General features: G+C 41.6%; 2 protein-coding genes across 6 annotated transcripts in view; both read right to left on the reverse strand.

The window, feature by feature from the left end:
• Positions 1-25: 25 nt before the first annotated feature.
• Positions 26-8050, reverse strand: LOC139630536 (uncharacterized). Of its 2 annotated transcripts, none has more exons than XM_071494089.1 (3): positions 7944-8050; positions 5402-5643; positions 26-4473 (listed from the first exon to the last, which is right to left on the reverse strand). In XM_071494089.1, exons 1-3 carry the CDS (start codon positions 7996-7998, stop codon positions 2869-2871), a joined length of 1902 nt encoding a protein of 633 aa, XP_071350190.1. In that variant the 5' UTR covers positions 7999-8050; the 3' UTR covers positions 26-2868. The 2 variants fall into 2 exon arrangements, with proteins under 2 accessions (XP_071350190.1, XP_071350191.1); XM_071494090.1 differs by having other exon boundaries at positions 7780-8042.
• A 3765-nt stretch (positions 8051-11815) lies between these two features.
• Positions 11816-27567, reverse strand: part of dlgap4b (discs, large (Drosophila) homolog-associated protein 4b) — a 109263-nt gene continuing 93511 nt past the window's right edge. For 3 of the 4 annotated variants that reach the window (XM_071494081.1, XM_071494082.1, XM_071494084.1), the window contains 6 exons: positions 21629-22068; positions 20961-21049; positions 18600-19096; positions 17287-17378; positions 14414-14584; positions 11816-13451 (listed from right to left, as the gene is read on the reverse strand). In XM_071494081.1, the coding sequence (XP_071350182.1) occupies positions 13209-13451; positions 14414-14584; positions 17287-17378; positions 18600-19096; positions 20961-21049; positions 21629-22068 (1532 nt within the window). In that variant the 3' untranslated portion in view covers positions 11816-13208. Of the gene's footprint in view, positions 13452-14376; positions 14585-17286; positions 17379-18599; positions 19097-20960; positions 21050-21628; positions 22069-27567 lie in introns of all 4 variants that reach the window. The other variant, XM_071494083.1, reaches the window with a different exon arrangement.

Here is a 27567-nt window from a genome sequence, read left to right on the forward strand (position 1 = left end):
TAACAAAATCATGTTCAAGTTTGGAAAAAGACAAATAATGTTGATTTAGAGTTTAAAACTCAAAACTCAACTTAAAAAAAAAAAACTTGATTTGATTAGATGTGATTGACAGTGGCCAAACAACCCAGGGACTGTCATCAGATTCAAATACTGAAAAATCCTGAGTCATGGTAGGAAAAGCACAGGTGTTACTAAAGACATTACAATGACTGCTTTATGAAAGCATCCCAGTAAGCCATGACAGTGAGCCAGCATGCACAACACCAGGACCTTGCGGTGACATATCGTTATGTCTTCAATGAAAACCAAGAGGAAGGTAAATTTATATAATATAAAAATTGCATATATGTGGGGCTATGAATACAGCATGTATCTAGCTATCTATCCAAATGAGAAAATTTGTTTTGAGGGCCTTTAACACCCATTGATGGTGCAGTTTCTATATGCTTCTATATGCAACAAAAAACTGAAAAAAAAGCATTTATGAAAAACTGAACTTTTATTCTTTGAAATGCTTATACAAAACACACATTTAAAGTTTAAGGCATATATTGCACGACTATTGAGAAGGTTTTATATATAAAAAAAAAAAAAAAAAAAGGGACATCATCCCTCAGTCGTAGGTTTAAGGCACAGCAGCCAGTCATACTGCCAATGGTCAGTCATGGTTCACAACATGAACTAGAAAAAAAATAGTTTTGAATGCATTTGGCCATAAAGAAACTACACAGTTTGAGATAAAGTTCATGCCAATACATAGAAAAAAGAAAAGAAAACATAACCTTGAAAATATTTACATGCATCAATACATTGTCGTCTCTGATTGGAACATCACTTTGCATCTAAAACCAAATATAAACCTTACTATATAAAACCTGCCTGCCTAATCTTTAGCCAGCCATTTCCAGTATCTCAACCGATAAGGTGTTGTCACAGTGGCATGATGTAGTATGAATGACACAAATATTACTTATAATACTTAATACCATTACAAAGCATTTATAAAATATTACTCATATGACCCAAACCTGACGTGACCTGTGAAAATTGAGGTATAAATGCACATCAGTCTAGTGAGTACCTGTAACAAAAAACCCTAAAAAACTGCACTGACATGTACAGGAATAACTGGCAGTGAGGAGATGCAAAACAAAAACATGAGATTTGTTGAAGATGTTGGGGTCAGTGCGCAGCAGTATCTTGACCTCACATTAGAAGTTAGGTCCTTGCACATGCAAAATGTAACAGTTTGAACCAAGCAAAGGCTCAGTGACACTGGTAAACATGAAAATTCTGCTACAGTATTATTCACATGGGAACCAAACTTTTCCGCACAATGCTACTGTTAATAGATGTCCAGTTGGCATCCAGCCATATATTGTGGTTTGTGCTACGACAGTTTCATAGAAACTACAGCTTTATGAATGATTACAAATTCTATAGAACCCATTTCTAAACACAAGTGGTAAGCACCGATGGGGGGGACATTTCTGTGCTGTTGTACTATCCTAGAAAAAGAAGCAAAACATATCAGCTACTTCAGTACATCTGCTACATTTGCTTCACCACTATTAAGACGTTCAGATTTGAAATGCATTGACCCAATCCTATGGCCCCAAATCAACCATCATCTTTTATCTACTCTCCGAATAAAAAGATCAAACATTTAAAGTGTTTTGCACCACAGAAGATGAAGGTGCCGCGTCTCACAGAAAGTGTAATGTTTCATTTCGGGAGCTGCATGAGCTTGACATCATCAGATCACTTCTGCACTGAAACTGATATCTGCAACACATCAAGTTTGACCTTCACCCCTTCGACCTATACACATTCCCCCAATAACAATCCCTGCAAAGTGTACACAACTGAGTAAGGTCAAACACAAGTAACAGATATAATGTTTCAGACAAATACATAGAAAATACTGATCATTTGTTTGAATACACTTTAAGATTGGAGAAAGACATGTGGTGCTTGAGCGCATGTGTTGAGTGGTTGAGGTGACAATTCATGAGGGCTAGTGAATCCCCATAGCTATAAAAAGACAGGAAGATAGGGAGACGGGGGAAGAGCGATGGAGACAGACACATCAAGGTGAGTCAGTCAGGCTCGCTGCAGTACAATCAATTTCCCCTCTGCTCATCGCCACAAAAAAGAGGGGGAGAGAAAAAAAAAACGGTAACATGTAGTGGAATAAAGAACAGACAAAATCTTTTTTTAAAAATCATCTGAATTGCACAACTATAGAGGATACAGACTATAGACTATGATGTTGTTGCTGTACATACACTACAAAAACAAAACACTGTCTGGATAACACTAATGGGAATGGATGACAGGCAGCCTAGCTATTGATGTCAGCGCCTTTTGTACATTCAACAAAGTCCAGAACCGCTACTGAAGAGGCTAACTCTGCTGGTGCTGATAATTACACCGAGTGAAATTTTGTACAATTATGGGATATTTTCCTCCTCATTTATAAATTGTAATGTGGAAAGGGATGAAAACTGGCATCAAAAACTTTGCACAATACATTTACTCTGCACTGAAGAATGTTCTGTTGAGAAATGGCACCACAGCACTCTCACAAGCAACAGCGTCCATCAAGAACAGCATATTAAACAATAAAAAGTTGCTTGAAACAGCACGTCTTTACTTCACTTTGTCCCAGTTTGAACATCTAATTCATTGCCTTGTATTCTGCAGGCACAGGCTTTAAAGAGGACTGGTGATGAAGATACATTCTCCTATATACAGTATGTCCAGCCTAAAGGAATGTCTGGCCTCTCTCCTCCCCAGGTTAAAAAAAAAAAAAAAAAAAAAAAAAAAAAAAAAAAAGGTGCCCAGTTTCAGCTCCTAGTTAACAGTTTAACTCACTGTGTGCAGGCTGTGCTGTGGACCCCAGACTGTGGTGATGGGGGTGTTTACCACTTGAAGAGAACTGGGTTGCCTAGTGTCAGCATGGACCATGCTCCAAACACTTGGAACCACTGCTGAATTCCTCTGGGCACTACTGCTACTGCTGCTGGTGCTGCTTGTGGAAGAGGGCTGAGGAGGAGGAGTGAGGTGGGAGGTGAGGCCCGCAAGAGGTGTGATCGTTGGAGTTGAGGAGGACATCGGGGCTGAAGCCGGGACAGGAATTGAAGCTTGGGCAGAGGCAGAGACTGGGGGGAGGACAGGGGCTGGAGACGATGCTGACGTCGAAACAGGCGATGGACATGGAACTGTGACGGGGATTAAAGACGATTTGGGGTATGGCAGGTAAAGTGGGACTCCTATCGGGGATGTGAGGGAGGTGATGGTTGAAGAAGGAGCAGCTGAAACAAGCGCTACAGTTGGGGATGAAGCCTGGCTTGACACAGAGACAGAGGTGGAAGTTGTAGGTGGGACAAGGACTGTTGATGGCACAGACACTGGACTTGTTGCTGGCACTGTTGCATTTACTTGACATATATTGAGCAGTGGAGCTGGAGCTGAGTTAGAGAGTGGAGCAGATGATGAAGCTGGGGTGACGGCTGGAGCAGCAGCTGGTTTTTGAGTAGTCGGCTGTCCAAAGACTGAAGCCGACAGTGGCACAAAGGTTGGCAGATGGGCCGGGATGAGCTGGGGTTGGTTTGGGCTGGAGGCTCTGGCTGTGTCCTTTTCCAAAGGGCTCCAGATGACTTTATTCATCGGGAGAGGAGACAGCCTCGGGGCTGAGACCAAGACGGGAGCTGAAACTAGTACAGAGGCTGCTGAGGACTGAGGCACTGGAGCCTTCACTGATGTTACAGCTGACACTGGAACTGCCATTGCCTTCTCCATCAGACTCTGCACCCTGGAGGCATCCATGACTTGTTGGCTGTCTTCTGGAGGTGGTGTGGGGCCCATGTCACTGCTGTGACCACTGCACTGTGCCTCCACTTGTTCAGTCTTTACAGCCTCTGCTGGTTTGTTCTGGCTCTCCTGAAGTCTCTTCAGGTTCTCTTGCTCTGCTGCCCTCTGCAGAGCTGCATCAACTAGGAGCCTCAAATCACTGAAGTCCTGGGTGGGGAATAGCTCAGGAGGAGTCGGCGGAGGCGTGTTGAAGAGGCCACTGGTGGGACTAGATGCCATTGTTGTGCTGGTGAAACAAGCAGTATTAGCCCCTTGTTCCTCTGCTTCCCTCAGCAAACTTTGTGTGTCCAGCCTCAGCAGCGCCTGGACCGATCCCTCTTTATCCGGGTAGCCTGCTCCTGTCAGAATAGCTGTCGCCGTGTTCCCAAGAAGACTGAGGTCCAATGTGGGGGCAGAGCGGATGACGGAAGGGCGCTGTTGAGATGAGCCAGAGGAAGAGTTCCTTTCTGGAGAGCTGGCTCCACCTCCATTAGATGAGTGGCTTTCACTTTTACCACCAACCTTGCGGGAGATGGTGAACTTGGTGGGGTCTTTCCCATCCTTGCGAAGCAGGTCAGGGAGGAGGCGGCGACGCGCATTGATGAACCAGTTACATATCTGGGAAAAGAGAGGAAATTGCATGAACAGAACTGATAGTAGACCACTTACATGGATGTTTTACAAAAAACTAAATTCTAAAAAGAAAAAGGTCAGAACACTACAGATGCACCTCTACAATTCTCTTTGATGGCTGGCATTGAGATTACTGCAAGATTCATTTTTGACCTGATGCTCTAAATAAGCCAGATCCAAAACTCAACCCTGGCAACACATTCAAAGACTAAAAATGATCTGAGGCCTGCAATTTTAATAACCACCTACACCTTTTTCTTCATCTCCATCTGTACATGAGGCCTTACGTACCCCCTCTAGTGGTACAACCTCCCACACAAGGAAGAAAGAGTGAGACAGACCGACAGAGATGAGAGCCCTCAGAAAGCTGGCAATAATGAAGGTCTGAGCTCAAATATGCTGAGCCACAGAGGAGGCAGCAAAAGGCATGCCAGTGAACTGACTACATAACAAGAAACTCTGCTGCTGCCTCATGCTGATCTGTAATGTCTTATCTAACTCAGTCTGCCTGTTCGTGTAGGCCTGTGTGCTAAGAAGGAAAGAGGAAATGTCTACTACTGATGCAATGAAGTGAAAAGGGAAGGTTGGAAGTGTCCTTCTCAACAGTACAGTGTGGTGATACCATCAGATTATTGCTTTGCTTTCTTTTGTTGATCAAAAAGCCAGCGAAAAAAACGTTAAAATGCTATCAAACTTGTAAAATGCATTTATATGCATTATCCACCACAGAAAAAGAACATGCTCATCATGCAGATACATTTCCACTTGAAAACAGAAGAAATTATAAACAGTTCTCCAAAATGCAGAAACAGTATGTAGGCTACCACAAGTGTCATTTCCTGTGGCAAGTACTGAGTGCTTCTGGAAAAACAACAATAAAGAATAAACAAACAAAGGAGAACCCGCTTCTTACCTGTAGCACGGAGAGGTTGGTCTGCCCCGACAGACTGAGTTTCTCCTGCTCTGACGGGTAGGCGTTGAAGCGGTGCTCGTACAGCCAGCTCCGCAGAATCTGCACTGCCTCCTTGGGCAGGTTGCCGCGGCGACGGCGCTTCCCAAATAGCCCTCTTCCTGACAGGTCGAGGGGAGAGCCATCATCGCTGTCTGACACAGCCGAGGAGTGCTCCTGCTCCGGGCGATGCTCTTCTTCCAGAGCTGGGGGAGAAGAGGCGAGTTGTCAGTCACGCTCATGGCTACTGCTCAGGTTGTGTCATTTACCAAACCTGTTTAAATCACATCTGCAAGCCATTTGGTCTAAAGAAGTAGTTTTTTTGTATGTAAATATTATATAAGAAGTGTGGGGATGGGAGACTACAATAGCTATATGCTCACCTGGGCTTCTACAAATAGGGGTTCGGTATGATCCACTTTCACGCACAAAATAAAGTTGCCTTTTCTCATAGTAGGAGACATGTGAGCACAGGCTGGTTAGAGAAATAAACAATGTCTGAACTGATTTAACACTTGTGGACAAGCACACAAACCCTGTCAGTTACGTTATTCTCCAGTTCCAACCCAGTTCAGGGTGAGATAGACTAAGACTTCATGGGCTGAACATGTTCAAACAATGGTTTTGTAGTTTGAACTTTGTTGTGTGTTTCTTTTCTATCCATGGTTGGCCACTGGAGGGAATCGCCCCTTCAAAATGGAGCATGCCTGATCCCAGGGGTGGGCCACAGAATGCAGTAAATGTCTTTCTCTGGGGCTGGGTGAAACCTGACCCCCAGGGCAGCGCCTGTCTTCACAAAGGAGATTGTGTGCATATCAACATCACAGTAGCCAGTGGCCCAGGAATCTATTGACCATGCAAAGGAGGCCGTTTTCACCTCATGCCAGTTCAGCTAAAGACTGCTAGAGCAGTTTACAAATCTTTTGAATTCTGCATTCCTCTACAACGAGCGACGTACTAGACCAGGTCAGAAAAGTGGGGGGGGGAACTAAAAACATACAAATGCAAATTCCAATTCAATGCATTTCCTCTCTAGTTCCTGTAAATGAGCCAAATTTCACCTAAACTTATTTTAGACTGGGGCTGGGCATTACTGTTTACCAGGTTTATCGTTTTGGATCAAAATCTTGTCCCAAGTAATGACTATTTGCACACTGAGTAAAAACCCCCCAAAAATGACTCACTGAAGCTTTCAGTGCGACAGTAGAAGCTGGTCCATTGCACTGAACATCACTTTGAAATTCTTAATTATTATGCATTATTTTGCCTATAATGTTCCTATTAATATCTCTATCAATTGCACACCAAGCTCTTCAGAGAATGGAGTAAACCTTCACCAATTCCTGGGTTAGAAAACACTGACTTAGGTCTAATTTGGTCTATTTGGATTTAATACACAAGTCCAAAAAAACAAAAAAAAAAACTCACTCACATTTATTGGACACAGTTGAGTCTGACCGACAGGCTCAAGTTATTCTAACTTCTAATAACAGGCTGTGGGAGAGAAATGGTGTAGGCCACAACAAAGCTGCATTCCCTCAGCTCCAATGGCTCATTGGATTGACACTTACACGTTTGTCACACAGCATCTAGACGCATTCAACGTGGAATTGATTTAGTGGATGAAAGCAGCCCAGGCAGATTTTTTTTTAGACAGATGTTAGTTTAGTACAGAATGTCACATCAGCATCGCGCAGGCTGTCAAACGGGACAACTTTCTGTTTACAAAATGTCCCCTCTGCCAAGATTCAGGCTGCTGCCAAATATGTGGCCTGTTCGTTTGGTTGTAGTGTTTTGGGTATTCTCAAAAAAAAAGAAAAAAAAAAGGTCCTCCTTTGAGTAAAGTTTGAAGCTGAACAGCCAACTAAACTTCACAACTCTCCCTCAGAGGTAAGATTTATTATTATTATTATTATTATTATTAATGTGAGCGTTAGTAACACCAGCCCACTGCACATCAAAGAAGTTTTCACACCAGCTCGCTTTGTCTACGTGAAATTAAACTCTCTCGAAACCCACTCGGACAAAGCCACGACGTTACATCCACACGGCACAAACCCGGGCAGCCACTCGGTGAATCGGCCATCTGGAGCGCACAAAGGAGCCAGGGCAGGACCGCACAGCCTCCCGCATGTCGCTCCGCCAGATGGACACCATGCCTGCCTCCAGAGATAACTAGCTGGCTAGCTGTCCCTCCAAATTTAAACACAAGCACACGCTGCATTTGCTCGCAACAAAAAGCCCGCATACCAGGCAAAGCCAGCAGCGAGGGCACGGCGGGCTCGCCGGCAGACACTTTGCGGAGGGCAGTGATTAGAAAACACGACGCGAGTGCCGCTCACCTCGTTTGAATGCTTTCATTCTTTGTTGATGGCTTCGCTTGAAAACACGCAGCTGTCCAAGTTGCTCCGCACAAAGCGTGCCCGGGAGCCAAACGATGGTTGACACAACGGCACTTTCTTCCAAGACGCCGTAGGTGTTGCGCTTTCCCCACCGACTTAAATACCTCGCTTCTGGGGCTCCGCCGCACGAAAAGGCTTCACCGGACGGTCCGCTTCCATCGCACTCCTCGCTGTCGGCCGGGATAAATGTTTGCTGTTTTGTGTCGCTTGTTCCTTTTACCTGCACGCAGCAGCGCCAGCTCTTTGCCAATCTTGACAGTCTCAGCCGAAATGATCCCGCCTCCTCGACAGCTGTCAGCCAATCACGACTCTCCGTGACGCCTCCCCGGCGGCCGTTAGCCAATCACCGCGCTCCGCCAGGCGGCAGACGGGCTCCGTCTGGCTGTGACTGACGGGAGAGCCATCTCATTCAAAATATAGTGCAGTCATTGAAACAATGTTGTTTTCTCGACGCGGTTAAAACCCCGCGGTTACATTGACACAGGTCTGTTCATATGTAGCGCGGCGGTGATCGCTTTAGCCGCTGCGGGCAGCTTTGTTCCTGTGTGCAGGGGACACCGCGCAGCGTGCGAAAGGCTTTACGTAACATTGAGCAAAATGTTCTTGTTACATAAATCATAAACGTCCAAAGCGTCGACTGGTGACCACATTTGACTTTCACATGGTATCATTTGCCAAGATATTTCGACTCACGCCTTCTTTTTGTCACATCTGCACAATAATTCTACAGATGCATCGATTGCTTCTTGGCTTATGATAGTAACGTGTTTCAGAGGTTCCTCTTTTAAAAAAAAAAAAAAAAAATGTGATGCTTTTGATTCCTTAAAGTGTCAAGGAAAAATTAGTGGGACTTCAGATTCAAAAGTGAAGATATGTGGCACAGTCTAAAACTGTGATCTACCTGTTGTGGCCATTTAAATGCAGACTTTAAGTCATCAAATCCATCATCTGTCTCTGTGGCTGCAGAGGGAAAGGCAGAGTAAAAGCAAAACATGTGCATGTGTGCACATCAGGTATTTAAAAACAACAAACAGAATGCAGTACTGTCTCTAAAATGAAAGAAAAAACAAAGTGAACCACCTCCCTGAAAGTCCGCTAACAGCTTGTACAAAACAGTGAGCAAATACAGCCATGATGAACTTTTTGAGAAAGTACTGTGTGCATTTTATTGAATGTTACGTCTCTCTGTTATACATTTGAACAACCTTGAAACAGTATAAATAGATCTAGAGCATTGTAAAAGATGAAGATTTTCAGTCTGGTTTTGTTCTTATTTACAGAAGACAACTTTAAGAAGCACAGGGGGACAAATGCAAGGTTATTAGTTTCATCTTAATATCAAAGAACCCTTTTACTCAGTATTGCACATATATTTTAAATGTTACCAGAGTATAGTGACATGAATCTAGGTAAATCTCATTTTATGAACAACACACCCACACGCTCAACTTTGCCTCAGACAGTAAAACCCTTTTATACTAAACGCCACAAACCCTGACATACACGCAGCCTATTGAGTATTACACTGAACGGATCTTACTCTTTAAAATATGTGCTTGCTTCATAAAATATTTGTTCTAGTATTTTTACAGACACTTTTTGCTACATCATATCTCCTGTGGCAAGAGCACAGATTCTGCACCTCACCCCTTTCCCAGTTTTATGTCCGACTCAGTGGAACAAAGCAGAGATGCTAATGAGCTTGTCTTTTTTTTTTTTTGCAAGCAGGCCTTTGGACTACTGTATGGGAGTGGATTCACTGGTATCCCAGCTGAGGTAAACTCTCTTCCTGGGATTAACCCGTTTCTCTTTGTCTGTCTCTTGTAGCCTCTACTGAAGTGACTTTTTCCTGGAATGTAGAAAAAGTGGCAAATACATAAAACGATCTTTAAGGGTAGCTAAACTTTATATAACATGTTACAAACCTATTTTCAGAGTCAAAAATAAAGGTACATTGCTGTTACAGAAGAGATGGTTCAATTCTGACCACAGCCACATTGTAAATTACACATTTTTCCTCCTCTTGTTTAACATTTAGACTATTGCTTTTTTTTTCACATTTATGGATGATTATATAATCCACCAACTTATCTAGAGTTCACTATGACTGCGAGAGGCACACCAAAGAGTGCAGCCAAAGTTAAATTTTACCAAAACAAACCACTACTTACGCAAATACTTTGAGTGTGACACTTTTGACTTTAAAAGGCCAGATCCATCAAACCTATATGGGGACCATTATCACCCCAAAATCAATGGCTTTACAGCAACACCCCCTACGGTGCAGCTGTTTGAATCACAGATAACCCTACCCAGGAAATAGACCTAGGTGTGTCCCAGTGATATGTGTGTGTATTGGAGAGAAGCCTTGTTAAAATGTATGGGATGAGCTCTCTCTTTTTTGTCTTTAAGTACGTCACTGACATGTATTGACATTGTTACACATCCAAGTTACACCAGGCTAGAAAAACACTGCTTTTCACTTTGTGTTGTTTAGGTCATTGAACACCTTTCTCTGCCCAGATGCCACATTGTGTTTGATCTGCGTTGGAGTCAGGCACAGACCTACAGAGTTTTGTGTGGGGAAGGCTGACAGCAGGAATCCGGCCTGAAAAACAATCTGCAGTCAATGAGGGAAAAAAAATTAAAGTGATATGGTTTGATATTGTGCAATGTATTAAACATATTCGAAAAAAATGGGAGTGAGTGCGTAGGATGAAGACATTTAAATGCAGCCAATGAAATATATCGACAACAAGCTAACCTGTTTACACACACAAGAGACAACTATACTGCCTCCACTTTGCTTATTTTAGAAAAACAACTTGTCAGATACACACAACCTTTTCCTGGCAGTCAGAAATCAAATCAAGCCCACGGCTGAGTCACACAAAAGGCCTTCAGGTGCTAACGATGCTGTCCACCCCAGTCAAATGGAAGGGGGCATTGACAGCAACCAGGGAACAGGCTATTGACACCCCTAGGCCATTTTCCTCGCAGAGTCATCCCCAGCAGGCAAACACAACAGGCAAACAAAGGCCCACCATCAAGAGAAAGCTCTTGCCAAGATAGAGAAAGAATGGTCATCTGGCTTTTTTTCAATTCAAAGCCCCAGGCTGCATTTTTGAGTCACAGTGGGTGAGACAGAGGAATTGCAGCAATCAAAGCATTGGAGCGACATTGCAGTAATTTAACATAACTAATTAGGACGGGAAGGTTTGGCTTTGTTTATTATTACTCACTTTAACTAGTTGGAAGAAACCAAATGTGAGTGGAAGACAGATAAACAACTGTGGCATGTTAGGGTTGTCTCTATGGTTGGTTTTGTACTTCTAGATGAGTATACATAAATATAATAAAAGCCAACAGGCCTTGTTTCAGACCTCCTGGTTTTGGGAAGTGGCTTCAAATGCGAGATGATTCTGTAAATGTGTGTAATCCACACAGTGTGTCTCCTTAATGCAAAACAGGGCAGGGATGTTGACTTACAATGTAAATACCTTTTCATTGCATAAGTTTAAAACAATGTGCAGTTACCTCAAATTGAGAATTAACCACTGTTGCCCTCTAGAGGTCAGAAGGTTTCCAAGCAGAGGAGGGGACAGCAATGTTGACGGAGGCCTTCCTTGAGAGCGGCACACATAAACTCTGTTAATGTTCCCTTTAAACCGTCTTGTTTCTGAACTTTCCAGCTCCCACTGGCCTTAAACACTCCAAAGCTATTACTCAGTGTTGTTACAGTCCTGCTCAAGCTTCAGGGCAAGTGCATATCTAAATGTTAAACCTGTAATATATGTGGTTTTGTGGCTACAGCCCACTTCATCTGTTTTCACAGTAAGCACAGTTACTATTGAGCTCCCTGCTGATGACATTTAAAAACGAGATGAATTTGAGACAGTGCATTCATCTTTGGCTTATGCAGTCTTCCATGAAAAAAAAGCAAGCAGCATTTAATAAATGATGAAAAGACAATGACTAATGTATGTAATGCTTTAATTAAATATTTTTTTCTTTCAATAAAAAAGTGCAGATACTTTGGGCGATTTTGAATGGAGGGAAAAACAATAATGGTAACAAAGAACTAAGATTGATTTTGTTGAGTGATAGAAGCAAAATGAACCACAAATGCTCTTGGAAACGTAGTATAAAAGTAACAGTGAGAGATGTACTTATGTGTGTCCCAACAAACAATAACAATATTATCCTGCATACTCGGCCTGCTGCATTATTTCAGTAAAAGCCCTAGATTCATTTGAGATGTATGAGTTGAATGCTAAGCAAGGTTAATAAAAGCACTTAAAGAACCCTCAGACAGAATGAAATTGTCACGTATCTGCTGTTACAGAACAAACATGAAGTTGATGGTACAGAGAGAAGCAAAAGAAACTGAAAAGGATGTTTTCCCTACAAAGAAAATAATATTCAGTAATATTGTGGCCACTGTCATTCTGACTGAAACTGAGATCCTCATGCTCGGTCATTGTTAACATTGGGATGTGCTTTCATTCAAAACCTTAAGAAACTAAACTTTACAGATTCTCACCAGTGTTTAAAATCTTTTGACATAAAAACATTGTGAAGAACACACACAAGAGTTAATTGACAGGAACTATATAAATAACCCCTCAAACCTGACTTTCAATTTCATCATACCAAAAATATTCATAATAACCTGATCTAAATGGATTTCTATACAAAACAAAAGATGGATAAAGTAAACAAATAAATACAAGGAAGACGTACATAGGTGTGAGTTTGTAGAGTGGAAGTGTAGTGGATGTCGTGTGCGCAGTGTGTGTGATGGCCTCAAGGCGGTGTTGTGAAAAGCTACAAGATGGCCAATGATCTGGGAGGACGACAATGGGAGACAGAAGAGCATTAATGCTCGTCTTCTGTCCACTTAATAGATCTTATAGCCAAGATAGAGGAACGTTTAAAACAGTCTTCATATAGATTCTTTAGGATATAATTGTCATAATAACAATACCTTCATTAACAATTGTATGATATCAAGAGTAGTAACAAGAAATGACAAAGTTCATCAACTGAGGTTTTCAATGGCAGCCTCAAATGACGAGTCTCCTGCTTCTTAGTCTGTCATCCACCAGTTCAATGTTTCCTTTTCTCCTTCATTAATTAGGTGTTTGATGCCACCAGGACCAGCCTATAACTGTATGAATGTGTCAAAAATGCCCAAATTGACCCCCACCCCCATCATTGGGAATTTGATCTCTCCTCCCCCCACCACCATCCATACTCTGAGTAGCTCATTCGCATTGCAAAAGTTCTCCTCTACTTTTTCCAGGTATTTCAGCGACGCTTATCCATCTTTTGATCTAGCCCTACATCCTTCTTTGTCACTGTCTGTCTCAGAGGCGAGTCTGGGCCTCAGGGACGTAGATTTCGATGCTGTCTGCGCTCTCTGTGGCAGAGTTCTGGCGAAATGAGGCAGCCTTCTTAGCAGCCAGCAGACGCTTGCGAGCCTCCTGTCTCTGCTTCTCTGCCGAGGCCGAAGAAGAGGTGGATGAAGAGTCAGCACTCTTCTCCCGGCCCAGAGATGGTCGTCCTTTACCGGGCTTCTTTGATGCTGGAGGGGCCGCCTTCTCCTCGTCCTGTAATTTTTGATTGATGATGCATGACAGACAGAAGAGGACAGAGGGAGAGAGTATTGTGCAGAGAGAGGAGAAAGGACAAAAGACAGATATAAGACAATGAGTGAAGGTAATAAGGAAACTGTTCAACAGATTCTATTTGTTTAGGCAGGTTTGGCAGACAAGACTTTGACAAAGACAACACTGATAGTTTTTGTTAAAGCTTTTGTAAAAAGTGATAAAACAGAAAAACACAGACAGTACAGACAACTGGTAAACATTGACAAACATTGAGAAAAACAGTCATTTGAATGACAATTTTCAAAGACGTGAAATGGTAACATGAAATGATGGCACACTGGATCAAACTTAAAGCACAGGGAAAGGATCACAAGACACAGTCAATGTGTTTGCATTGTAGAGCAACATAGAGCAAGATCACTTCAGCTACAGCATTCAAAGATCCATACAGACACAAACACAAACACAAACACAAACACACACACAAACACACACACACACACACACACACACACACACACACAAATCAAAATCTAGACAGAGAGCAAAAAACACTAACCAACAACGACACATAAACACAAGCATAAACATTTAAATAGAACAGGAGCAAAAGCAAGACTGCATTCAGTCACATGAGCCAGTGCATCTCAGCCATGCTCCACTGTGGCACACACATCAGTAAGTGACACATGCATGCTCAAAGTAGGGCTTTCCACTTTAAGACACACCGACAGCCCTCTTTGAGATGAATATTTCCATGCATGCCTAAAGGGATCTCTCTTGCCCCTTTGTGTTGGACAGGGAGGCCCTGTTAGAGTTCATCCCACGCAGGGACAGGGTGGGAAGTTGAAGGGGAGGTAAATAAGAGTGGGAGCAATGGTGGTGGTGGTGGGAGGAGAGAGGCCGGTTTCGGCGGCTTTCCTACCCCAGCCAGGGCACTGGGCAGCAGGGGTGGGAAGTACCTTCCGCTCAGGGGGCGACTGGGCAGCTGCAGACTGCACAGGCTGCCAGTCATTGGATTTGAGATGGTAGAGCTCATCGAACTTGAGGCTGATGTCCTCAATGGAGAGCTGCAGCAGGTCCCAGAAACCAGCCAGGTCCTGGGCTGTGGGTCGCGGATTGGCATTCACATTCTGACCACGGGAGGGAGGAAAATAAATTAACAATGTATGAACACGGAATATATTAAAAAGTAAAAAGCATCAGCAGATAGGGAAAATGTTGATGACACATAGCTAGCATAGGGTGCAAACCACATTCTTGTCATTGAAATTTAAATAAAAAAATACTGATGGGAGTTTAATCTCACTATTTGTTGAGCTTGTGTAGTTTGTCCTTCTTTAATGTTCCAACCAACTGTGAATTAACAACTCAGAACCCATTACCCCTCTACACATCTGTCTCACTTCTTGTTATGGGCTACTGCATGGTGTTAGTTTGTCTTCCAGTGTATGGTGTGAAAAGGGCATTTAAAGCTCAGTAAACTGGGCTATGGTTTCAGATAAATGAACCCTTAAAAACGAGTCTTTGGCCTTAATATGGCAGAAATAAAATATGTGAGCCAGTTGAGTTTTCAACAAATCCATGGTAATTAGCAGCAGAGAATGATCAGTTGCATTACACAAAACAATCTAAAAAAATAAAACGCCCAATATATAAAATTTGGCAAGTAAAAACTAGGGTAATCCTTCAATTACTTTGTCCTAGATGTGTCAATAATTTGAGAGTCAGGGCAGTGGGTGGGGTATCTGGGTCAGTTTGCATCACCCCCACTCATCCTAGTCCGGGTGGTCCTGGTTTGAAAATGGTGCAGTTTCTTCTCTTCACATCCATTCTGTTCATGTAACTACAGGAGTTCAGGCTATGTGTTGTATTATTTGGTTCACCTCTGCTGGTGCCATTGCAGCGGGGAGAGAAGAACTTTCAGTTTTAAATGAGCTCTTGATCTTTTATTATAAACACAATTTGCTAAATGTCACATAATTTTGGATCTTGTCCTCAGAACTTGTTTTTGCCTCCCCTTTATTTTAACTTAACAGTTTAAGTGACTAAAATACTTCAACTGTATACTTAATTTAGCTTTGGGTGTGACTAACACAACTAAGGAAAAAAACAAAATAAAGCACATCAATGGTTGTTTTTGGTGCAATATTAATGTCATGCCCTTCAGAAGTGACCGTTTTTGCCAAAAATAGTTACTGTCATTGACTGTTAATTGTTAACTCTTAATTATGCTCTAGTCTTACATACTGTAAAGATAATACACATATATAGATAATACTGCTCTTTTCATGTTCACCACTAGAGGGAGCCATGTTACAGCACAATTACTTTGCCAAGCTGAACATTGCACCAAAATGATCAAAATAGGGTTTTGTCCTTTCAAGCACCACCAATTCTGAAAATGACACAGTATAAAGTAATTGTGAAAATGTTTAATGTATGCCTGTAAATTATGTGTGTGTCTATTTTTAATACCTGTGAAATTGTGTGCTGTCTATGTATAGTATAAACTGTGTATGTTTATTTTTGTACACAGGTCTCTCTTCAAGAAAGGGATCTGACCTCATTGAGACTACCTGTTAAGATAAAGGATTTAATGATAATAGCAATACCACTGCTACTACTAACAACAACAATAATAATAATTCACTAATAATAATAATAATAAAAATAATAATAATAATAATAATAATAATAATAATCAATTCACTGTTAACATTTTAAGTGATAACAGACATGGCCACTCACTTGTTTACAATCAGCTGTCTCTATGTTTGTTGTCTCTGCAAACCCTGCACAGATTGCCAGATAGATGCTGCTCTGACATCTTTTTCTCTGACAAAGCCACTGTTTGTAATGCTCTGGGCTTTTGTTTGTACAGGCTCTGCTCTCCTCTTCATATCTGAGCAGCTGCACTCACTGCTGTGATGTATGTGCAAACATTTTGGGCAAACCACATATGTGCCATGTCTAATCATACTAACTGACTGACGAAGATCAGGGAACAGGAGTGCAATTACTGCTTGGGATTACACTCCTAACTGAGTGGATGTACAACTGAAGATATGCCAAGCAGATTTTCTGGACAGCTACCCAATTTGCATTATGTCCAAAAATTAATACAAGATGTTTAGTCACTGCAAAGCAGGGAAAGAAATTACTTATTGAATCTGATAAGATGCTCAGTCAGTTGGGAGACAGGATATGTTACAGTTATATCAATGAATATGAAGCATTCCTTAACTAAGATTTCCTTAACTAATAAGGGATAATCATTTAGTCACACTACACTCTGTGTTGTCTCAATAGCACAATAATAATGATGTGGATGTGGCCATATGATTGAATATATATATATATATATATATATATATATATATATATATATATATATATATATATATATATATATATATATTCAATCAAGTTTAGTCAAGCTGGAAAAGTTGAACATCATATCCACTAACACAACAAATGGTTTATTTATTTGGGAAGCTATAGTGTTATAGTGTCATGTGCTGGTAATTGGCTCCAACTTGTATAATGCCATTTCCAGTAAAACACGTCACCCAAGAGGAATGACTTAGCGGCTTATTATAAGCTCCTTGTATTTTGTGCTAATGGGCCACCATGCCTTATTCTGTGTTTACTAAATGTGCTGTGTATCAGTCAGCTTTCATTTGTGTGAAAGTCTTTATGCGTATCGAGTGAAGGTTACGTTGGGTTTGGTTCAGCCATAAAAAACATTGGTATGGTACTGTGATTGTAAGTTTCAGTTTCATGCCCAGCAGACCCATAGAATGGAAATTTCACAGAAAGGCAATATACACACCAAGTTTTGTTCACACAGTCCCCGGAACTGCTGGAACTTCTGGGACATTAGGAGCTGGGCACTTCCTACTGCACTGCGAACCTTTCCCAGCACTGAAGAGAGAACACACAAAAATCAACACATAAATTTGTCACAATATTATCTCAGATGCATCCTGTTATTCTAGCTAAGGATAATACATACATACTATTGGTTCTTCTTTAAATTTGGACACATGGTAGCACGCACCAAGACCTTTCTATGTCAAAGATACAAAAAACTGCCTCATCTGCACTAAGTGTTCTATGGTTTATACATAACTCTGGTTTGATGCAAACCAGATGCTTACTGCAGGTGTCTAGACATATAGGTGTGCTTTGCAGTGCACTGTCCCATTGACTCCACAGGATAGCAAGAAGAGTATTACAGTGCATTGAACAATGTTATCCTCTTTAAAAGCATAAGCTTATATAGATACTTCAGTCCTCTGCCGTCAGTCGTCACTATGCTAGTCTGTTGCAACTAGGACAAACATCTGCCCTGACAAAATTGGGACTCTATCTGATCACTGGATTGCAAGTTATGGCAATGTGATTATAGTGTGGTGAGACCCAGCTTTGGACTGCAGATTTGCATCAGATTTAAAGCTAACTACTTCACAGTAAAACACACACAAACATACAAATTCATTTTCGAAAACATGGACCTCCACTGGGCCTTGCTCATACATTGATCCAACACTTCTGATAAAAACTGAGCATCCAAAGCCTCCTCATTGTTCATTTGTTTGTGTGTACAGTGTGAATCTGTGTGTGCTCACTGCTGTGTGTCAGGCTGATGTTGAAGCACTAATCTAATCTGGAGGTTTAATCAGTTCCAGAGTAGATTTGTGTAATTCTGGGGATTACAGGCCTGCTTGTGTGTGGTCACCCCAGGTATTACCGCCTCATCCCCTCCGTGCTGTGTATGTCTGATAGAGTGATTGTAGGACCTGAGGCAGAACTCTATAAGGGAGCTCCGAACCACGTGTTGAGGTCAGACAGTATCAGATCTCTGGTGCAAAGCTCAAGATGCAGGGTTCTTTCAGAGGGCCTCCGCATGCTTGACTTCAGCAATGCTTTGACTGCACATATGCTATTTCTTTGCCAAATAACCAAATCTTAATTTAGGTGATAGATATTCATTTTACTAACCCAAGGGTAAACCTTTAAAATATAAAAACTTCAGGCTTGCAACATTTTTCACTCCAGTAACATTACAACTTGCAAGCTCCTCCAATTGGCATGGAAGCAATCTAACAAAAAGATCAGGAATTGCAGTGAGTGCAGCCTTACCCTCCTCTGAGAGCTGGTTGTCTTTGGTCTCCTGCTCCATCTGCTGGCACCAGCCTTCCATGCGTCCTGTTTCTGCCTGCAGCAGCTTCAGGAACCAGTGGCCATCTCTCCGACACAGTGTTCCCCCTCCTCCGCTCTGGGGTACGCTGCTTACACTGCTTACACTGCCATTCCCACTCTCCAGCCAGGGGTCTGGAGGTGGTAGAGATGAAGGGTCCAGTGCCGGGTCCAGACTTTCTGAGAATGAGGAAGAGCTACTTCGTGTGGTGGAGCGGTTGAGGATCTGCCTGGGCGGTGGAGGTGAAGAGGTGTCACCAGTCATGTCTCCGTTGTCTAAAGAGTCCTGTCCAGGAGGGGAGCTCATGGATTGGCTGGCACTATTGACCATGACTTTCTTCTCAGTGGGTTTGGTATTATTGACATGGGGGATGACAGTGATGTCCTGTGTGTCTGAGTCTGTTTCTTGTTTTGAGGCCATGCTACTGGAGCGACTGAGCCTGAAAGACACAGGGTGAAACTCATTGTTAGAAACTGGCTTTTTCGATTTTTCAATTCAATAACCATTTTAATTTTCACCAAACATTTTATGTCCACAACAGTGGGAAAAGAAAACAATAGATGATTCAAGAATAATGTCTGCATTACTGGAACAAAGAAGCACTGCTTAGTTTCAAAACCGAGTCACTTCTGCTGGTTAATATAGGTATAAAGAGAAGGTCAAAACCTTGTATACGGCGGTAGAATTACCAATAAAGCTGTTCTCATTCATTTATTTGTTTTTCTGTTTCTGTTGTAAGACTGTGGAACAAGTATGAAATAGTGACTGAAATGTGACTACTGTTCACTGTAATTTTTTTCTGTATTTAATTGTAAAATGATGACTCAGAGAGAAAGTTCAAAGAGACAGAATTTAGGGAGTTTTCGCATTTAGTCATTTTTAAAGAAACCAAACTCAGTCCTCTTAAAGTGACCAACAGAAAAGAGTTATTTTTGTGTTTTGCCTTGTGAGTTAATCTTAAAGAGGACCGAGTTCTCTTTATGGTTCACTTGAGCTTTGATGGAGTCTCAGTCCTCTTTCTGTTCACACTATACTTTCTCTATAGCTGCCAGACCTGCACTGCTTTGGATTATGGGTAGCTTCCACTTGGAACGAGGTGGCTGCTGCTAGTACATAAGTAGTATTAGCCAGTTGAGGTTTTATGTGTTCATTCTATATCTGGATAAGTACAGTAGTTATATACTCGGCCCAAACTACTCCTCGTCCACCAGTCTTGCTGTCGTTTTCTCGAATGCCTCAGTACTACAGCTTGTGAACCGTCTATGGCAGGGCTAAATTACAATGGGAAAAGGCAAAGCGAACCTGGAGTGCTTTGTGTTTCCAATGCACAGGTTAAGTGAACCTCTTGGAAACTCCAACTCAGTCACGTGGCATTAAGCTAACCTTAAAGATGGTGGAATTATGATCGGTCTTTCTGTCAGTCAGCCAGTCAGTCAGTCAGAGACATTTATGATTATAGGGCTAGTCCCACTGTTCCAGTCCAGCAATAAACAGGATTGATCAGAGTAAGGGCTTTGCATATATGATGATGGTGCACTCAGACTGGCATCAGCTGATCTGTTATCACTGGACATCTGGCTTCTTGTTTTCATATGGCAAATAGATGAACACTGAACATATTTTCCATTTCCTGTTATTACTCAAGAAATGCTTGTAAGTGATGATTCAATCATATAATGAAATATTATGAGGGCCTGATCGAAGAATCTTAACCAATATCAGGGGAGGATAAGAACACTAAAAAGACTGGAAAGGCACAGGATACGCCATGTTATGGTAATTGTTGAACCAAACAGACACAGCTGAAGGATTGTCATATGCCACAAATGTGTGTACAACATCCATAAAAACTTAGGAAAGACAATGTTCTGGAGGAAATGTACAAATAAACAGAGGACCTCTGGTCATGTCGGTAAAATATCAATCAGGACTCAGAGCAGCAGCTGCTCCAAATGCAGCATGCAAAAGTGAGAAAATACAGGAGGAAGGCATGAGGCGTCCCAGAACTTCCTGGTATTCAAAACATCATGAGCACAGAATGCAAACTACACTGCAACAACAAAGAAATGGGTCTCAGATATAGAGTATTAAGTGACAAGTGCAAATTGTGAATGCTCATGCCAGAAATCTGCTTCAACATTACCAACACAACACACAAAGATGGTTTTCAGACAAAAAACAACGACATTCACATTTCTTTCACATCTATATAGCTCCTGTAAAGGGAAAAAAATAGTCAGAGCAGTGTGTATGGCTATAATATAAATTCCTCACGTTGTAACAAGGACAGGAAGAGGACTTACTGCCACCCGTCCTCCACCTGTACTCCGATTGACTGAAATTTGGCCAGTGGTGGGGTCTCTTCTCGTGGAACTTCCTGAATACAGTCAACCTTAGAACAAATAAATAGTGATATAGGAAAAGGACCCTGTCAAAACACTGAACCACCAAACCACCCACAACAGTGCACTTGCACAAGGTTTAATTTTTCAAATCATAAACATCAGAGGAAAAACAGGAAAATCCATATAATTTTGTGCTAGTTTTTAATAAAATGTCATGATTAATGGTTACCCTGACTGAGTTCTGTTAATGTGCATGGTTTGGAAAATTGAGAAAGGGACTGTTATTTCAGCACATACAGAGAAGAAAGTTATAGTTGAGGGGAAACACAAAAATGCACTTTCTGCCTTCTATAGCTGGTATATAGCCAGCTCTAATGATAGAGGAAGGATCCGCCTAATGAGACCTTTAGCTTGCAAGCACATTTTTGGGCTTGAAGTGACACACTCAGACATAGCAATACACCAGAGGATATCTGCTGGAATGAAACTCAACAGGCGGAATGAACTACACTTCAGAAAACACTGACTATGGCACTACACTGACTGTGTTAGTATGCTTTCATATGTAGTAAGGGAACTGATTCAACTGTGCTCGTCCTGGATAATACAACAGTCCCACTGCCTACCTGTATTCCAATGGAGGACAGTTTCCGCCTTGGTACTGGGGCCACTATGGGCTCCTCGGCCACGAGATTGCCTTTGTTTAATCCTGATTTCAGGGATTCATGCTGGACTACTGAGTCACTTGTCTCAGTGGAAGCATTGGCGGTAGTGGGGGCAATTGGCTCTCTAGGGGTGGCAATAGGAGTGGGGATGATGTGTGGAGGGCGAGGAATACCCCGGGCCAGGCTGTTGGCACGGGTGCTATCGAGGCTGTCAGAGGAGTTGCTGTGAGCGTGGCTAGACTGGCTGTTGACCTCTGACCTCCGGTCCTGCTGATCCAGGTAGTTGTCCTGGGCTGACTCTGTACTGCTCTGTACTGTCACAGAGATGTAGGGCTTGGAGGTTGTACGGGGTGGCACTGGTGGAGGAGCAGCCTTCTTACAGGTGGTTATGCATGTAGAGACTGAGAAAGAAAAGAGGCAAAGGGGGGAAAGAAGAAAGAAGGAAAAAGATGAGAAGGACAGAAAAAGAATTACAAGAGAAGTTTGTTTAGTCACATTTAGGATGAACTTAACAAAAAGACTGAGCCAATTGCATAAGATATCTAAGAAGTACTAAAGCATCAGTATAATCGTAATCAGCATCCTTCTAAAAAATGACTTTTCTCAGCATGTCCTGAGCAGAGTTCTTCATACTGTACATAAATACAAAAAGGACATTGTTGCATGAAAGCTGGAACACCAGTGAATCAGGGAATCACTCCGTAAAGCAGAAAATCAGAAAATCTAATTAGAGGAGCACTGAACAAACATACTGTGCCACACAGGTGACTAAATGAAATCACACACACACACACACACACACACACACACACACACACACACACACACACACACACACACACACACACACACACACTGCACTGCACTTCAAAGCCTTGATCACGAGACAGGTGATAAAATCAGTCAGGCAATTAGTTGAACATCTGACTCTTATGACCAAATATGGAAGGGAAGTTGAAGGAGGACATTTATCTGCACCACTCCCTAATGTCAGCGCAAAAATGCCCTCCAGCTATGAAGGACACCATACAGAGGCACATTTAGCATAGAGAAAAAGGTGATTAAAATAACCCCACTCAAATTAGTCATTTATGAAGAATGTTATATGAAATGCATTGCACATAATAAACAACTTTAAAAGCAAAGATGTTCACTTCCACACTGATTTAATGGTTGTTGTTTAAATGCTTGGTGTGATACAAAGGAAAGAGTCTGAGACTAATGACATGCCGCCGTTAACTTGGGGGACTGTTCAAACTATCAAAAAGCCAGTGGATGCAAAGCACTAAACTTTGTTAATGTTATACACTGCTTGGTCCCTTGGTCATATGATAGCGTAGGGTTACAAATCTAAAGCTGAGCTCCTCACAGTGGGAACTTTTTTGTGAGCTTACATGAAATCCACACAGCATGTGCCCAGCACATAACATAAAAAGCGGGTTTCACCGCACAAAAAAAGACTCATTCTAACATCCAAACTCATTGTACTGTCTTCTGCTTGTCTGACGGACAATACACCCACTCATACACTTATCTCAACTATCAACTAAATCAGTGCACTGTGATGAGGTTGAAGGATACTTTCCCTTATAGACTGAACTGTATCAGTGAGAACAGAAATAAATGGCTTGTCTGTGAAGAGGAATTCACCCAGTGACGTAAGCAGTGTATCAGAAGAGATCGACTTAATGGGATACACATAAAAATTATCCACAGTAGTGCCAAGTTATAAGTATGTGTAGTTGAGACATAAATCTCACATTGTATAAATTTCATTCACAAATAATTCAAATTTAAAAAGTCAAAAATAACAAAATTCCCACATAGATATATCATACAAAGAGTCAAAGATGCTTCTGTTACCATAGGAAAGTTCATTGTCTCTGATGAGACCATAGAAATCCCCTCATGCTACAAACACAGTAAAGGCAGAGTGAGACGCTGGACTGTTAAAGCCTATAATCTAAACAAGGAATTTTACTGTATTATTATGAACCTTGTGGCTGCTATATAATCCCTCAAACAGATGCTTTATTTGACACCACACTGGAAAACGAGTGGAAAGCTTGTGAAATCTGTGCAAAACCATGGAAGAGTTAGTACAGAGAGAGTAACAGTGGGAAATAAAGACTGTATTAATAAAAGCAGTTCTTTCAGTATGGGTTTTCTACTTAAAGACCAGTTATTAAAATGAAATTAGATGGTTAGGGCCTTAGGATGTCACTTACATACTGTACAATCTGTATACAAGTGGCATATATGAGGATGGACAAATCTATTCAAATGTGGTGTTCAACAGTCTGTTGTCCATTTTACCGATTCTGATAAGAGGCCCATACCTTTCTGCAATGCTCAGCCACTGTATACTAAAAGCTTTTGCACTTGTGCACAAGCCTGCATTGTGCATAATCACCAGATTTGAGGTACTGGTGTATGAGCAAAATTCTCATAAATACTAACATGTTGTAATAAATAGTCAGATGAGAGGAAACTTCATGACAGCACTTGATGACCCTGTGAGACACTGCATGCAACAAACAATGTTTGCCCCGTGTGTCGCTTCACTGAATGTTGTTGTCAGGAATTTCAACAAGTCATCAAATATTTTGAAAAAGCCTTGCAACAAACATGTGAGCTGTTGAGGAAACACTGAAACAAAAGGCTTTTTGTTCATTGTAATCCACTTCTTAGCTTTATCTCTTATGTGCGTTCAACCTCACCTAACACGAAACTCATATGACCTCACCCATATCTTTCTGTCAGAATAAACTTTTGAAATATGACTTGAGTTGTCGAATGGCTGTCAGTCAAACTCTTTAGAGAATTGTTCCAGCTTGAACTACTGCACCACAACTGGCTCCAAGGAGTCTTCTCTTACACTTCCCACCTGACTTTTTCCAGGACAGAGCCATGAAGTCAGATGTGTAAAGTGCTGGCCCAAATCCCAGCTGTGACAGTGACACTTCTCAGCAAACTGCTCCAATGCACTCAAGGTCACATTCCAATGAAGCCAAAACATTGACATCATCTGTAAACAGCAGAGGTGCCAGCTAAACCACACCCAAACTAGCCCATCTCCAGACCATGGCTGTGTCCTCATATCCTATACATGAACATCATAAAGAGGAAAATGGACACACCAACACACACACCCTTTTGGATCTCCAGCCCTAATTGTAAATAATAAGCTGACAAAACAAACATTGCTCCAAATGTACATATGCAAGCTAGTGCCTTTGCATAGGCTTTGCCATGGTAAGTGCGATGCTTTGATAATTGGAACACACCCTCAGCTCCACATTTTAAAGATGGGAACCACCAATCCAGTCTGCTAGTCCAAAAGCTGTCCCTGACATCCACAAGATAGTAAATAGATGTGTCAACCACAGCATCTCTATCATATCCATGGCTGTCATCACTCTTGCCCACTCTTGGCATCTTGCAAAACAGAAATGCAGTCTAACAAATCTATTTTCGGAAACCTGCAGTTTAGCATCCATCATTGCTATACAGAACAGGCAACTAGTCATGAATTATCCACTAGCCTCTGACCACCATCCTTGCCTTAGGAAACTTTGCTGAGACAGCTTTGCCCTGTCCATGTTACCCCTCATGACAGAGATAGATGCTGGGCAGACTAGGGTCATCACTGTTGTGGCAGTACATGTGATGTACTGGCACCACTGTTGTATGCAAGTATGCTGGATAACTATTACTGTGACTGGGTGTGAGAAGGCATAGGTAGGTGTGTGTGTGTGTGTGTGTGTGTGGACACTTGCCCTGCAGTTCTCCAAGTGTCACATTATGCTTTCGTCAGTTTGAACAGAATGCACCCTTAAGTCTTAATGCCACTGAATCTGCTTTATCCACAAACAACAAGCCAAAAAATCACAACTGACATCTGTCTCTGAGATTAGGCAGGAGATAAAGTAGGAGAGCTGGACACAATAAATGGGCTGGGCCATTATTATCAGCTGATTTTAGAGTACCACAAATATCTCAATACTGTTTGTCACTGAATTACAAGAGACTACAGCACAGAAACACCAGAAATAATGTACTTTTGAGTTAATCTGGACACAGTGTAGTTGTTACATAGTTTCTGCACCTGAGAGCACTTACAAGTTAATTTAGCCATTCTAATTGGACACATCTGTAGGCACGGCACTGCTGGTGTGTTGGTGGGTCGATCCACTGCTTTGGTAAAGACTGACATACCGTATCTCCTCAACTATTGGATGGACTGCCATGCAGTTAGGTACATATGATCCCCCTTAGGATAATTAGTGATGCCATTACTTTCCAAATACCCCCATTATCCAGTAAAAATGTAATTCTGTCCAATATTTTGGTATATGACTAATGCTGAGTTCAATTTACTTTCAGAGGTTGGAAATTCCCAAAGAAAATTATTAGGATAAATGACAGATCGGAAAGTGTCTGTAACACATAATATTTTACGTCAATTTGGTCAGGGTAGTACACACAATAGGTATTTCAAATCCCATTCACTAATACAGCCTAAGTAAACAGTCTTCATTTTGAGAGTTTTATTCATTCACCACAGTTCAAAACCAGTTTTCTGAGGACGCTACCATACTGAGAGTAACGTCAGATTATTGTTAGCATGCTGAAGTTAGCATTCAACCTCAGTACAGTCTCACAGAGCTTCTAGCATGGCTGTTGACAGTCAGTCGTGTTCAGTTATAAAATATCCTGCAAATATATATCTTGATCACAAATCCCCAAATGTAAGGGATCCTTAACAAAAATGTTTGCATATGTTATGTGTTAATGGTAAAAATGATTTATCAGCTGATATAATATCATCAGACAGTAAATGTACAAGGGACATCTTAACAATGAAGTGCACAGGACAACCACATGAGTGATCAGACAGGTTTTAACCTGTCGTCTACTGTTCATACTGTATAATGGCTGAGGCTATTGTCACATCCCTGATCTCAGCAGTCAAAGTAACTGGTGATAGACTTAAAAATGAAGCTGTAAAAACATCAGCGTAGCAAATATATTACAGCATAGAAACAGAATCTAGCTGATTTGTGATAAATACCCGTTCAAAGTTGGAAAATGCACCCACAGCAGAAACTTCCCACAGGCAGATGGATCATAACATCACACATGCTTTAATTCAGATGGCTTCCATACAAACATACTCAGCTGTGCAAGCACATCCCTTAATGTGCACCAGTTACTGACAATAGTACCAGTGCTGACAAAGTCTTTTCTAAACCTATACACTCACCTCAACAGCTATAGAAATGGACATGAAGTAGTGTTGCTTTCTAATTAAGCTGAATCTGTATATAGGAGCTGTTCAGTAGGACATTAGTTGCTCTTCAAAAGGAAATTTAACAACAGAAACAACCAGATGCTTTGTGCCAGAATGCTTAAGTGGAATCTGGAGTGGGCACTGAGCACTGCTGTTTTCATGCCATCTGGACAGTGGTGTTGTTGTCCACCGCAAGGCCTGGTTCAAGATGTGATTTTCAAGGCTAGAAAACAATTAGCTGTGAGAAGCTACATCAGCAAAAACAGTTTCCAACAACCCAGTGACTGCTCTCCTTACGCCCTCCCACAAATGTGAAATTTTTCTCCAAGTTTTAAAACTGTCCCAACCATCTCAGTAATATAATGCATCCTAACAGATCAGAACTTGGCTACATACTGTCAAACTGAAAGAAAGAATATGAAAATAGGAAACTGTGGTCAGCTTTAATGTGCTAGAACCCACACAGCGGTCTCCTCCATGATAATAGCATTTTACTGTTTACCATGGGGAGACAGTAGAGCAATGATTTACCAACCATAGCTAAAAAATTCTTATATGATGTTGTGTAGTGGCCAGCAAGCAACAACAAGATGTTAGAACAACTAAA

This window comes from Trachinotus anak, unplaced genomic scaffold, assembly GCF_046630095.1.
Source record: "Trachinotus anak isolate AG129_WGS33_773 ecotype Australia unplaced genomic scaffold, CSIRO_AGI_Tana_v1 ptg000013l, whole genome shotgun sequence".
Lineage (NCBI taxonomy): Eukaryota > Metazoa > Chordata > Actinopteri > Carangiformes > Carangidae > Trachinotus > Trachinotus anak.

Bases quoted from the DNA above. Each gene is read 5' to 3' on its own strand.
- LOC139630536 (XM_071494089.1), bottom strand. From the start codon at position 7,998: ATGGAAGCGGACCGTCCGGTGAAGCCTTTTCGTGCGGCGGAGCCCCAG. The intron at 5,644-7,943 runs GTATTTAAGTCG...CTTCTCCCCCAG, and splicing joins GGCGGAGCCCCAGAAGCGAG to CTCTGGAAGAAGAGCATCGC. The intron at 4,474-5,401 runs GTAAGAAGCGGG...CTCTTTTCCCAG, and splicing joins CCAACCTCTCCGTGCTACAG to ATATGTAACTGGTTCATCAA.